Raw genomic sequence first — 12,304 nt, 5'->3', positions numbered from 1 at the left:
GTTTTATACGTAACATAATTATAATATAAAAAGATAATACAAAGAATAATCATAAGTGTCCCATCTGAAACATTTTTACAAGTTACAATTCAAATGTTTCTTTCTTCTCTATTTCGAATTAAAATTAAAATGCCGATTAGAATTCTCACGACGTCAGTTATGTGTTTGATGCTGTTTTGGTATGTATCAATGTAAATACACTTTCTTCGATCATTACTAAGTATCATCTTCTTCCTTTTGAAGAAGAAACATATATGTACTTAGATAGTAACTTGTTTCTATTTACAAAACAAGTGTAACTATAATAACATCATAATTTAGACTTAGCAAAGAGAAATCCGGTATGGTTTAGTGGCTAGGATACCTGGCTCTCACCCAGGAGGCTCGGGTTCGATTCCCGGTACCGGAACTAATTTTTTGTTTATATGATTTTTCGATTTTAATTATTGAAAACTCGTTAAAATACTTTTAGAGAAAATATAATACTTCATAAACAATCATTGAATAATATAAACATTGTTACTGATTAATGAATAATAGAATTTAAAAAGTATTGCCGGGAATTTTACTAGTTTTTTTTTTACACATTAATAATAACCAAAATCATTTTTATATACATAAGCACTGAAATGCTTATATATATTATTTTTAGTGAAAATAGACGCTCTTGTTAAACCATTTTGAGAGATAGAGGATTCATTTTTACTTAAATTATCTAATGTACCCTGTACATTAAAACTACAAGAATTTGCACATCTCTATGTATATTTTCAGAAGTGTTTCTTTCATTAACATTCAGTTTAAAAAAAGAATGTAGTGGCATTTTATTTTGACGTCGAATATTGTGGTCTAAAGTTAACAGGGTATCAGATAGAAAAGAAAAACATTCTTGGAAAATTCCCCTCCCAGTGATTATAATGTTACAAGTAATATCCGTAAACCAATCTTGGATACCTCGATATTATAAAGAGGACGGATTACATTTAAAACAAACGTTGTATGGTCCGCATTCGCTTCCGGTTTCTAAAAAAAAGTTTAAAACGTCAAGAATAGAGCCGACTTCGACGCTTGTGCAACTCGCAGTCGTAAAATGTACACTTCCGCAATTTTAAACTATCTGCATTTCAACGAAATAATTTTGTTTGCTTTAAAATAGACTTTGACTGATGCGTTTATAACAACAATATGCAATAACGATATTTTTAATGCTTTTAAAATATACATATATCGGAATATAAAAAATTTTGTTTGTTCGACAATTAATCGACATATTAGTCTAGATTAGGTTAAGTTAGTTCTCAATGTAATTATCAACTTTACTTAATTAAATATTGAAAGTCAATTATCTACAAGAAGTTCATTGGTTGTAAATGTAAAAGCTTAATCAAAATGAATGTAGTACATCTTATTTGTCAGCAAAAAGCTTTTTTTATATGTTTTTCGAATCATCTTCTATGAAGTTCTCTGCAATAGGTAAAAATAATTTATCTATTGGAACACACCAGGGCAACAACTTATCAAAGTAATTCAGGTTGAACAATACTTTAACTGATAGCAAAATAAAGAGGTGAATACATATAACCCATGTAAAGCTTTCACACCTACATATATCCAATCATCTTGGATAAAAATTAATCAATATTTTTCTTTCTTTATTTTTCAGTACTTCATGTTTTCTAATATATTGTCCAAGACAGAGAAAAAAAAGCGCAGGAACTTTCAATATTTCCGAGCGTATGATGACTCTTGAAACCCCAAAGTTTCAAGAGTCATTATAGATTTTGATAGCTCGGTGTGTGTATATATATGTATATATATATACATACGTATGTATATACGTACATATATGTATGTATATATACATACATATGTATATGAAGGGACAGTAAGCTATTAATAAAATTACGTTAAAAACAAACAAATATTTCAAACAATTTTCTTTCTTGATCTTTCAGGAACGAAGTTTTGATAAATAAAATATTTATCAATCTGTTTTATCAATCGACACTACGCCGCAACGATTTTGAATAAAAAATATCAAAGCACGCATAAAACGTAGCATACTAAAACTACATTCGTCACCAAACGTTTATTTCTGTCCGGGCTGCAAAGAGATCTGAAAATAGAAAAGTCCACTCTCTCCGGAGTCAGTATACGCACGACTTTAGTAGTGAAAGTTTCCGAGGATGTTGAAAAATTAATATTAACGTAAATAATTTCGCAAATATTATTTGAGAGTGCGCAAAATGCGTGTGACTTTAACAATGGCTCGATTGCAAATGACCGCCATGTTTATTTTTTTCTCCGTATGCTATGGTTGTGACGTCGACATGGCTGTTTATAAAGTGACTGTACGGATGTTATGGAGTCAGGACACATTCCCGAAGGATTACCCAATGCAACGTCCCAAAGCGCAATGGTCACCTGTTTTTGGTTAGTTTATGGTTTCAAATTAATATAACACTAAAATATTAACACCTCGTAACTTCACAAATGTTTTCATGCTCTATTTGTTAACCGGATATGAATAGTTAAACTCTCATTTGACTACATGGTCCTGTGAGTTTGAACATGATACATTTATACCCATATTTATACATATATATGTAAATATATATATGTAAAAATATATGCGATTTTTAATTACTAGACAACTTCTGTATTATTAATATATATTATAATTAATTTCTAAATTAGTTTAACGTATTCCCTATCAATAGATGAATGGTTTCAGAAACAATAAATAAAATATAATAATAGATAATATTGTAAGAAAAGATGTTTTTAAAATCCGACGACAAAAAATTATTATTGTTTACACTCTTTACCCATAAGTCTTGTACTAGTTTTCGGAGTGATCACTTTATACACAATGATTAACAATAAACGTAAAACATTTAAAGCTTTTAGCTTCCTTTAAAGTTTTTACACCTCTAACGAAGCAACTTGTATAGTTAAAATTGATGTGTATACATAGTGTTACAATACAATAGATTTTGTAACCCAAAATCACTGCATAACATGCTTTCATCTTAGCTAGTCATAGAGATTTCTAGACAAACATTTTTTTCTTCACGTTTATCGGCAGTTTCAGACTATGAGAAGCTTAGTTTCTGGTCCTGCATCATTAAAGGCACTCCTCAGTAGAAGATACCTCGTCCTTCACCATCTGTCACCAAGTTTTTGTATATCATAGACTTAATCGTTAAGTGTAGTTGATAACTTCTAATGCAGTAATATGCTACAACAATTTAGAGAAGATTTTTCTAAACTCTTTGAATGAAATTCATAATCTATTATGCAAATTCATATGGAAATAACTGTCTTTCTGTCAGAAAAACAAGAAAATTTTCTGGTTAAATTAGTTTTTTGTCACTAGTCTGGTTTTTAGTAAACATTGGAATACAGCGCTGTGAATAAAATACATTAGTTAACCTACATAATACGCTCTAATGGTTCTAAAATAAAATAAAGAAAAATAAAATTTAACTTCCGGAAAACAAACACCGATGATACATTAAATAAATCAATCAGAAGGAGAGCTTATTGATAGTAAAATTTCTAATATTGTTTAATATAATATCTACTGAAATATTTTTACCAAACACTAGGTTTTAATACTCTTCATACGTATTCTGATACTAGAATCACTACATACATACAATACTGGGATATTTTTGTTTGGGAATAGGTAGTAAATGCTTTAAAGGGATGAATGTATACCTTCAAATCTTCTTTTTTTAAGCCCTTAGGCTGGCGCTACCATACATACGCCTCCCAAAAAACTGTCACGTTGAATAGTTTTGCGCTGCTTGCATCCAACTAATTCTGCATACTTAATTACGTCATCAGTCCTCCTAGTGGTCGGTGTGCCCACACCGCGTCTACTGTATTGTGATCACAACTCCAAAATCTTTCGGCCCCAAAAAAAAAGTGCAAGCAATGTGCAACATCCTCGTTTGTTATTCAAATATCAATGGCTTCATAAATATTAAATATTTAGTTATTTAATGGAAAGAAGTGTTTTTGTGTACAACAATATTTACCCTTTCTCAAAAGTAGTTTCAAGTTTTATATTCTTATATTCGTGGCGTATCTTTTCTATATAATATAGAGATAAGAAAAGAAGAAAAATATGTACGAAGAGATTTCTTATACCAAGCCGTGAGGTATTTTCTTATAGTCTTGACACTTACAGAGGCGGTATTCAACGAAAACAATGAAAGATAAAAAGTCCACAACAAAGTAAACTAGGAAAAGTTGGCCATCTTATCTATAACGCTTTAAGACATTTCACGGTTCCACTTGTACGAGATAAAAACGTATTTATTTGTCTTCCGTTGAGAGGGGCAATGTGATGATGTTATCTGAACAACCTTTTTACTGTAATTTAACTACAATTTCTATTCGTTCCTTAGATAGAAAATAACACGTGAGAATAAAAAAAATGTTTCATTGAAAGAGCATATACATATATAACTTTTATGGAGCAGAAATTTTAATCATATAAAAAAAAACATTGGGATTTTGATTAAATTATTGTAGTATTTAGTAATGGAATATACAGCACAGGCATTACATTAGGTATAAGGTATATATGAAGACATTAGATATATAATTAAACACATAAAATGCTGGGCAGTACTGCATAGATTTTGACTTTCAAAATTTGTGAAATACTGTTTTTAATGGCCTTTGAGGTCTTACACCTCTAAGATCTTTTATATCTTCGGTATGTATATTAAAAAAGTAAAGTTTGATAGTCTTAAAATCATGCGGCATTTTTTTAAATTACGTTTTAAATCGTTACTTTACGTATTTTTTTATATTTTTTCGACAATTACGCTAACCAATATGAACTTGCGTTTTCTTTTTATACTAATTAAAAATCTAAGTTTTTAGAAAAGATTTGAAAAATATAGATAAATATTTCTCAAAGAATGTAATTTAGTAAGATGTAGAGTGTAAAATCGCCTAAACGTTTCGTTTTGTCATTTTTATGTACATGTATATCGGTGAAATAGTTCATTTATCGTGTCCACGTATATAAAGTAGGTTCATTCCTGAGACGTGAATACTACGACCACTGCAAGACAGACTTCCCCTAAAGATATCTATGAGGGATATACTATAAATGCCACGCTTGGTAAGCACAATTGGCGATCGGAGTGTGGTATTATAGTACGCAGAAGACACTGCTACCCATCCTTTAGAAAATGTTTGTGGACAGTGACAATCCTATCCATATGCAAGGTCTGTCATAAATAGTGGATAATCCATTATCTGGGGTTAGCATGTAGGGGTATGTCCAGCTATAAAAAAAAACTTTTTATGTTAAGGTTGGCAACACTGACAATTATGAATGTTTTTGTGTTTTTTCGAAACTTTTCTACCACGACTAGTAATTTGCTCATAACTTTTACAAATTAAGGTATATTTTATTACTTTTTTCTTTAATTTACTCAGAAATGCTTATTACTATCTAAGAAAATTACTATTTTAGGTATAACACAGTGTTGCCAACCCTTTTATGTTAAGAACTATATTTTTTTGTAGCCAAACAGGGCTAACTCCTGTTAACGGATTATCCACTATTTATGACAGACCCTGTATATCCCAGTAATATACAAGGATTAAATCTCTACCGTTGCCCAAATATTAACAGTATATTGCGATACATGATATACAATATACACATATAAAAATCATTTCACTTTACAGGGTGTATAATAAAAGCCTTGAGATATAATATAAAATGGTACATTAATAAATAAACATTTTTTGTGTTCAAGGTCAATCTCACAATAACTCATATACGTTATTTCGTATTGGAGAAGTAGCACGAAATTCGGTTCGGAATTTCGCTCAATTCGGAAAAATAGATACTCTGGTATTAGAAGGCGAAGAAGATTCTAGAATTTACGATCAATTCTCAACACCCGCTATAGGAAGTGGTACGGGAGTATCAGAAAATTTATTGTTCGTGGATGGTGAATATAGTAAGGTAAGTGGATCTAGTATAGATTAACAGTATTTATTTATTTATTTACAAACTTAACGTTAGACATAACATTGAAACTGCGGTTTCTTATAGACAATCTATGAATGAATTGAAAAATACATGTATTTCAATTGATGATTTCTGTTGAACAAAAAGGAAGAATATTTATTTATAATGCTGAAAAATTATAAACGTAGTGACTGTGAAATATAGTAACTAATGTAAAAATATGATAAACTTCAATGTAGTTGAAAATGAAGTGCATTCACAATACATAAATCTCTATAAATAAATAAAATTAAAGTGTATGTTTTAATATAAAATTAAATTCTTTTTACTACATGTAAGTAGATATATATCAAATCCCTGAAATTGCTGGATATATTTATATTACGTGGTTTTATATTTTCGTTATAATTTTCCTCCTCATTTTGATTTTCATTTCTTTTCTCTTTTATGATATTTACTTATTATAACTACTTTTATTAATTTATCTCTGAACAACCAACGGTTAACTGGTACACAATGTCTTCAGGATTAAGTACGCCGTTATACGTACATTGTAATATTTAAACACTTATATTTAAATATTACAATTACACCAAAATTTATTTTGTTTGCTATAACCAAAATTTAATAGTTTAAAGTTTATTCATTTATATTAAGGGGGCCCGGAAAATAATGTAGCTTTCTTAAGTTAAATTTACAAGACTACATTTTAGCAAGTTTTTTATTTCTAATCATTAATTCACCATCGTTATCAACAACTTTTTGCCATCAAGTGTACAACGTTTTCCAAGTAATGAGCTACCAAATGACAATCAAATATCGACATACGCAGAAACGACATTACTTTCCGGTATCCCTAATATATAAACAGGTATTACAATTTTAATAACATAAACGTTGTTTTTGTATACATAACGATGTTTTAAACGCACAGGTGTCTATGATATGTCGGATTATACCTTCACCGGATTGGTTTATTGGACTGGACAGCTTGGACCTGTGCATAGACTCTTCTTGGATTGATCAACTGGTATTAGACGTAAGTAACTTTTTAAATTTTTTAAAAATATCTTGCCACCTATTATTGCAGCAATTATCGCAGATCATCGGCTACAGATCGTTATAGCCGAAAGGTTTTCGTTTGTCCACGAGCCAGTTAGGCGTTGTTTAAAAATACATTACAGCAATTTTTGTCAACATATTTTTGTATAAAAGTGTATGTAATGACAATTAACCATTCAATTGACATTCCCATTTACACAAATTCTTTGTTAAAATATATTATTAACTTATATCATAATTAAATATTCAGTGTGCAAGTTATAAAATCATTTACATCTAATTTCAGTTAGAGCCATTAGATGCAGGCGCCGCTAGTGGTCTAACTTTTACAGCACCTCGGTGGGAAAATTCTCCACCTGAAGTGGTCTCGAAACACAGGCCACGACAACCGAACCACCCCGCCGCTGGATTTTACTACCCGGAACGAAATGAATTACCTCCAATAGCTAAAGTCGAGTTTACAAAGGTATCACCTTATTTTAAATATCTAAAGTATTCATTAGATTATTTGAGTGAAAATAATTAAGAATGACAAATGTGTATCATTTAAGTAAACATACGTGAATTATGGTGACGAATCATGGTCTCTCATTTCTGGCCTCATTGTCAAACTGACGGTTTCTCAACCCATGCTTTTTATGAGGACCTCTAGTACTTCCCTTGTCGTGGGTACACAGAGACTATTTTTACAAAATAAGTTTTAACCCAGATATCATTATTTGCGTTCTCGATTTTTTTCATTCTACTTTCTTCATTCATCTCTTATTCTTCACAAATGCTTGCAATTTCTTCTCATTCTTTTCTAATTCTTTCATTTATCACTTTCCATTCGTCGCCTTCCTACCAGAACACTACAGGGTTGCATTTAATTCCTTTTGCTTTATTTTTATTTGTTTATTTATTTTTCTCAAGTTTTCCTTTTTGGCTGCCTGTTCCTTTTAATGGTCTCTCCAATGACCCTTTTGTAGTACTCTAGAAAGGTCGTGCGACTCTCCTAGTTGTCCGTAAGTGATGCGATGTTCTTTTGTTTGACCTTTCACTGCAAACGAAACTGGTAATCCATTCTTATCTCGGAGCGCTATACGAACGTACGTAAAGCGGTGCAAGCTTGCAAGTTAAAGTAGTATTGGGCAGACCACATGTTGCGCAGAGCAAATAGTTACTCGAGCCTTAAGGCCCCGGAGTGGAGATGATGGACTTGCGACCTGGAAAAGGTTGTCTGTCGGATGATGCTACCTTTTAGTCCTGTTGGAAATATTTAAGGGAGACCAATGCCTAGCAGTGGGTGCCTTATGACTGACAAAAACAGTATTGTTCACCGCATAATGATAAAATTTTTAAAAAAATATATTAGAAAACAGCAGATAATTTTTAACAGTTTAGTTACAACACAAAATATAAATTCAACACAGCATACCTAATATCATTATTTCACCTTTTAAATAGATATGTTGTTTGTTAATTTCACAGGTAAAAGAATATTCATCGAAAGAAGTAAACGATCTTGCAAGAAATGAATTGTTAAAGAAACTACATTTGAAAGATATAAGCAAAGGTTTTCCGAAAAAGAAATCATATGAAAGACGCCAATTTACGGAGAATATTTTTGAATCGTCAACCAAAGATAATTTCCATAAATTGGTAGATTTAGAAGAAGAACCTGTAGGAACTCCTCGGCCAAATTTACCTGATAATAAAGTCGAAGTAATAACTAATTCACCCATAACGTAAGTTACAGATTTTTAAATCACTTTACTTATTGATTATACCCTAAAAGTTTTTCTAAAGAATTATAATGCGATCTAAACTTTTGCTTACCAAGTGTTTTGAAGATATTTTCGTTAAAGTACAAATTTTTAAAAGTATATTTTACATCTTTTTTAAGTCTGATGAAAATTACAATTATTAAATATGAAATAACAATTATTCCCTGGCTATACGAAAATTCAATGCTGGCTTTTGAATAAAACCTTTGATATGTTCCGACATAAAATCCGATGTTGTTTCAATATTTAACCTATGACATGACGAAGTAAAATTTATATTTAATTTATTTTTGATGTTATCTTTGTTTGCGTAGTAGTAATAATTTTCATCATTAACATTTTCATTTAAATGAAAAAACAAAGATTTTCTCAACTATTATTAAAAACCCTTCCTAACTTTATTGCTATTTGATGTATTTGATGTTGTGCTGCTAGCCGCTCCAGGCTTTGTACAGCTTCACCGAGATTGAGCCCGTAGAAACAGAGGTCCACGGACTAAAAATTTTATGCTGGGGATCGTACCTCAGCTACGACGAAAACGTCCACACGCGGAGAACTATAACCGTGTAGGTGTATAGTGTAATGAGTAGGGTGTTGAGTATGTAGCACGAAGCGAGGACTACTCGGCGTTTGGGAGAGACACGGGCCTCTCCGGACCGCCCTCGCTTGCACGCGGGTTAGGCGGACGCGGCCGCCGTGTCATGTGTAGGTGAGCAGTACATGACATGTGCATCGAGACCGGCGGGGCTCGATGTGAAGCGTGTGTTCTGGCGTTGATACGGGGGAGCGGATATTATTTAACTTACGGGCGGCGAGAAGGGATGAGTGCTCCGCAATACAGAGAAAGCGGACCGGAGGCTTTGCGGAGTTTTGCGGCGAGAATGCAGACCTCGTCGAGGTCTACATTGGCTAGGTACTATGCAAGGGCTTCTAGTTCCTCGGCAGGCGAAGGGGCCGGCTTGGGGTTTGGAGGGTTTCGGTTACTCGTGAGCAACCGATGGGGCGATAGGGAGAGTGGCGGGCTTGCCTTACGGGTAGAGTGGCTTCGCCCAGGCTGAAGTGGCTAGGGGCGGAGGAGGGAGAAGTTATGTTATGTGTATGTCAATAAATAATTTCGATACTTTTTCATGATTTTTCAAAAAATTTTCAAAACATGAATAAGAAAAACATAGGTCTTTAAGATTTTTGCTGGAACACCCAACTACTGCCTTCGAGATTTTCTGATAATGAAAAGGCATGTACCTTTGTAAAATTGATTTATTTCTCGTAATAATCTTTTACAACATGTAATTGAAATTAATAAAGCCTTACTGGAGTAATAGCGTAGAAACCTAGGAAAATACAGATTAATTTTAATGTTTATAGATTAATTCTTTTTATAGGACCCCAATGACAGTCGTAGATGAGTTTGACAGCGAGTTAAAAAATATGGATGACGTAGTACTAGCGGTCGCAAATGGTCACCGTCTTGGACTGAAGAAGAAACTACCAAGACATTTCAGATCACGGCTCCATCACGCTGTTAACAGAATACAACGTATGTATAATATTTTTAACGGTAGTATATCTTGTTTGTGTCACCAGGCAGTAATATTCTGGTCGATCGTCAGTTTACCTTGTGAGCGCATTTCTTTCGATATGGTAAATAAATACATACATGTATATATATTCAGAAAAACCAAGATCACTGACGTAGCTCTAGGAATTGCTAATATGATGTCGCAGTGGTATATAATAGATTCAGGCGTTACTTTGTGGAAGTCCATCCTAAGTAAGAAAAGGACTAATATGTATGTAGCTATTTCCGCTATTTAGCAGTAGTCGTGCAATAAAGTGCACCGCCCGCCAGCCCGCCCGCCAGCCCGCCCCCCATACTCGGTTTGTTTTTTGTTTAGCACTAATCGGTGTAACATTACTCCTGAGGATGCCCCGTGCAGGGGTGAAACACGTGTTGAGTGATTTAACGGTGATAGTTGTGTAATTCGCATTGTTTGCCGCATGCGCATTTATCAGCGGGCTGGCGGCCAGTGCACTTTATTGCACGACTACTGCTACATAGCGGAAGTCGCAGTGGGTTCGGCACATGGTTTATGCAACCGACGTCCGTGGAAATCCAAAGGTTCTTCACAAGCTGGTATACGCCTTGCGAAGACTCCTCATTAGGTGGACTAATGACATAGTTATGGTAGTTAAGTCGTTGGACGTAGGCAGCGCAGGACCGGTAACCGGTTTACACTTTCAAAGCATCAGACATAACAGCGGAACTGAGATTGCCACTTTAACACAGTGGCGCCTAAATTTGTGTCTTCAAATAGTTAACAAAACCATCATAGATCTGAATGTTTGCTTATCTTATATAATAAATTTCCACAAGATTAATATTAAATAGTTCACAGTTGATTAATACTATTTTACGTGGTCGTTATTATAATCATACATTTAAATTTATTTAGGCACCAAAAAGTTGTTAATTTTAACAAAAAAAACAACCGTTGAGTTTCTAGCAGGTCTTCTTAGCAGATGAACATTGCGAGCCGGTAGTAGCTTACTACACATAATGTAAAAATAAGTTAAGATATTATTACATAAGAAAGCTATTAGAAATTGAATTTGAATCCCTAATTTTATACCTTATTCTACGTTTGTACAAAAACCACAAAATACAGTTTAATAATAATGTGTATATGCAGCAATGTCCCTGAATACTCGTACCTGAGGAACAAGTGCAAATTTATGTGTATTTATGTATGTATGTTAGTACAAGCAGTTCAAATGGTTGATTTAACACCACTGAGAACTTCTATTGTTACAGACCTTTCATCGCCAATTTCAAGATCTCTTTTATGCTGTAAATATGACACTCAATAACTTTTTAGTTGTTCATTATGTATACGTACATAAAGTTATTATATGCAAGTGTTTGTTATTTAATTTCAGCTGATGACTGTTTAGTATCCGAATGGAGTGAATGGACACCGTGTTCGGCCACCTGTGGGTTTGGAGAACAGTTCCGAACGCGTCATATCCTACGCGAGAAGAGAGGAGATGGTCGCCACTGTCCCTCTCTAACCGACAGAAAGCATTGCGGGAATGTCAACTCGTGCGCACATATAGATTACTTCGAATGGTGAAGCGCTATCTGTAATATGATTTCTAATAAATTTCTTAACTTTCACCCTGGTTTTATTTTATCATCGATTTTAACCACAGTTTTAACAATGACTCCAAAAACGTATTAGTATTAAATTCCTTTTTAAATAATTAAACATGTATATTAATGTACCATTTTTTAAAAATTTTCCTAAGCAATGAAAAATAAACCAATATGTGATCCAATGTACTCTTTAGATGTTAAAAATCTGCCCTATCTACCAGTGACCAATCTTCTCGACTGTCCATGGATTCACCATGCAGGTATAGCAAGCTTAAAGTGCATTTTCTAAATTGCATTGGTTCTTTCACCTTC

At 33.1% G+C, this 12,304-nt stretch overlaps 1 protein-coding gene and 1 non-coding gene across 2 annotated transcripts; both read left to right on the top strand.

Moving 5' to 3' along the window:
• Window positions 1-337: 337 nt before the first annotated feature.
• On the top strand, window positions 338-409 carry TRNAE-CUC (transfer RNA glutamic acid (anticodon CUC)). The gene has a single exon. It is a non-coding gene; the product is annotated as a tRNA-Glu (tRNA).
• Window positions 410-2,076: 1,667 nt separating this feature from the next.
• Window positions 2,077-12,010, top strand: LOC137918352 (spondin-1-like). The gene is made up of 7 exons (XM_068761129.1): window positions 2,077-2,433; window positions 5,793-6,004; window positions 6,945-7,049; window positions 7,359-7,538; window positions 8,543-8,799; window positions 10,221-10,375; window positions 11,776-12,010. The coding sequence occupies exons 1-7, from the start codon at window positions 2,247-2,249 to the stop codon at window positions 11,967-11,969; spliced, it is 1,290 nt and encodes a 429-aa protein (XP_068617230.1). The 5' UTR covers window positions 2,077-2,246; the 3' UTR covers window positions 11,970-12,010.
• Window positions 12,011-12,304: the final 294 nt, after the last annotated feature.

Source organism: Battus philenor, unplaced genomic scaffold, assembly GCF_028537555.1.
Source record: "Battus philenor isolate CCGP_79_NKW_IND1 unplaced genomic scaffold, ilBatPhil1.0.hap1 SCAF_14, whole genome shotgun sequence".
NCBI lineage: Eukaryota > Metazoa > Arthropoda > Insecta > Lepidoptera > Papilionidae > Battus > Battus philenor.
The sequence above is the reverse complement of the archived record's forward strand: the minus strand, read 5'-3'. Positions and strand labels throughout refer to the sequence as shown.

Bases quoted from the DNA above. Each gene is read 5' to 3' on its own strand.
- LOC137918352 (XM_068761129.1), top strand. From the start codon at position 2,247: ATGCGTGTGACTTTAACAATGGCTCGATTGCAAATGACCGCCATGTTT. The intron at 2,434-5,792 runs GTTAGTTTATGG...TTTGTGTTCAAG, and splicing joins GCAATGGTCACCTGTTTTTG to GTCAATCTCACAATAACTCA. The intron at 8,800-10,220 runs GTAAGTTACAGA...TTCTTTTTATAG, and splicing joins ATAACTAATTCACCCATAAC to GACCCCAATGACAGTCGTAG.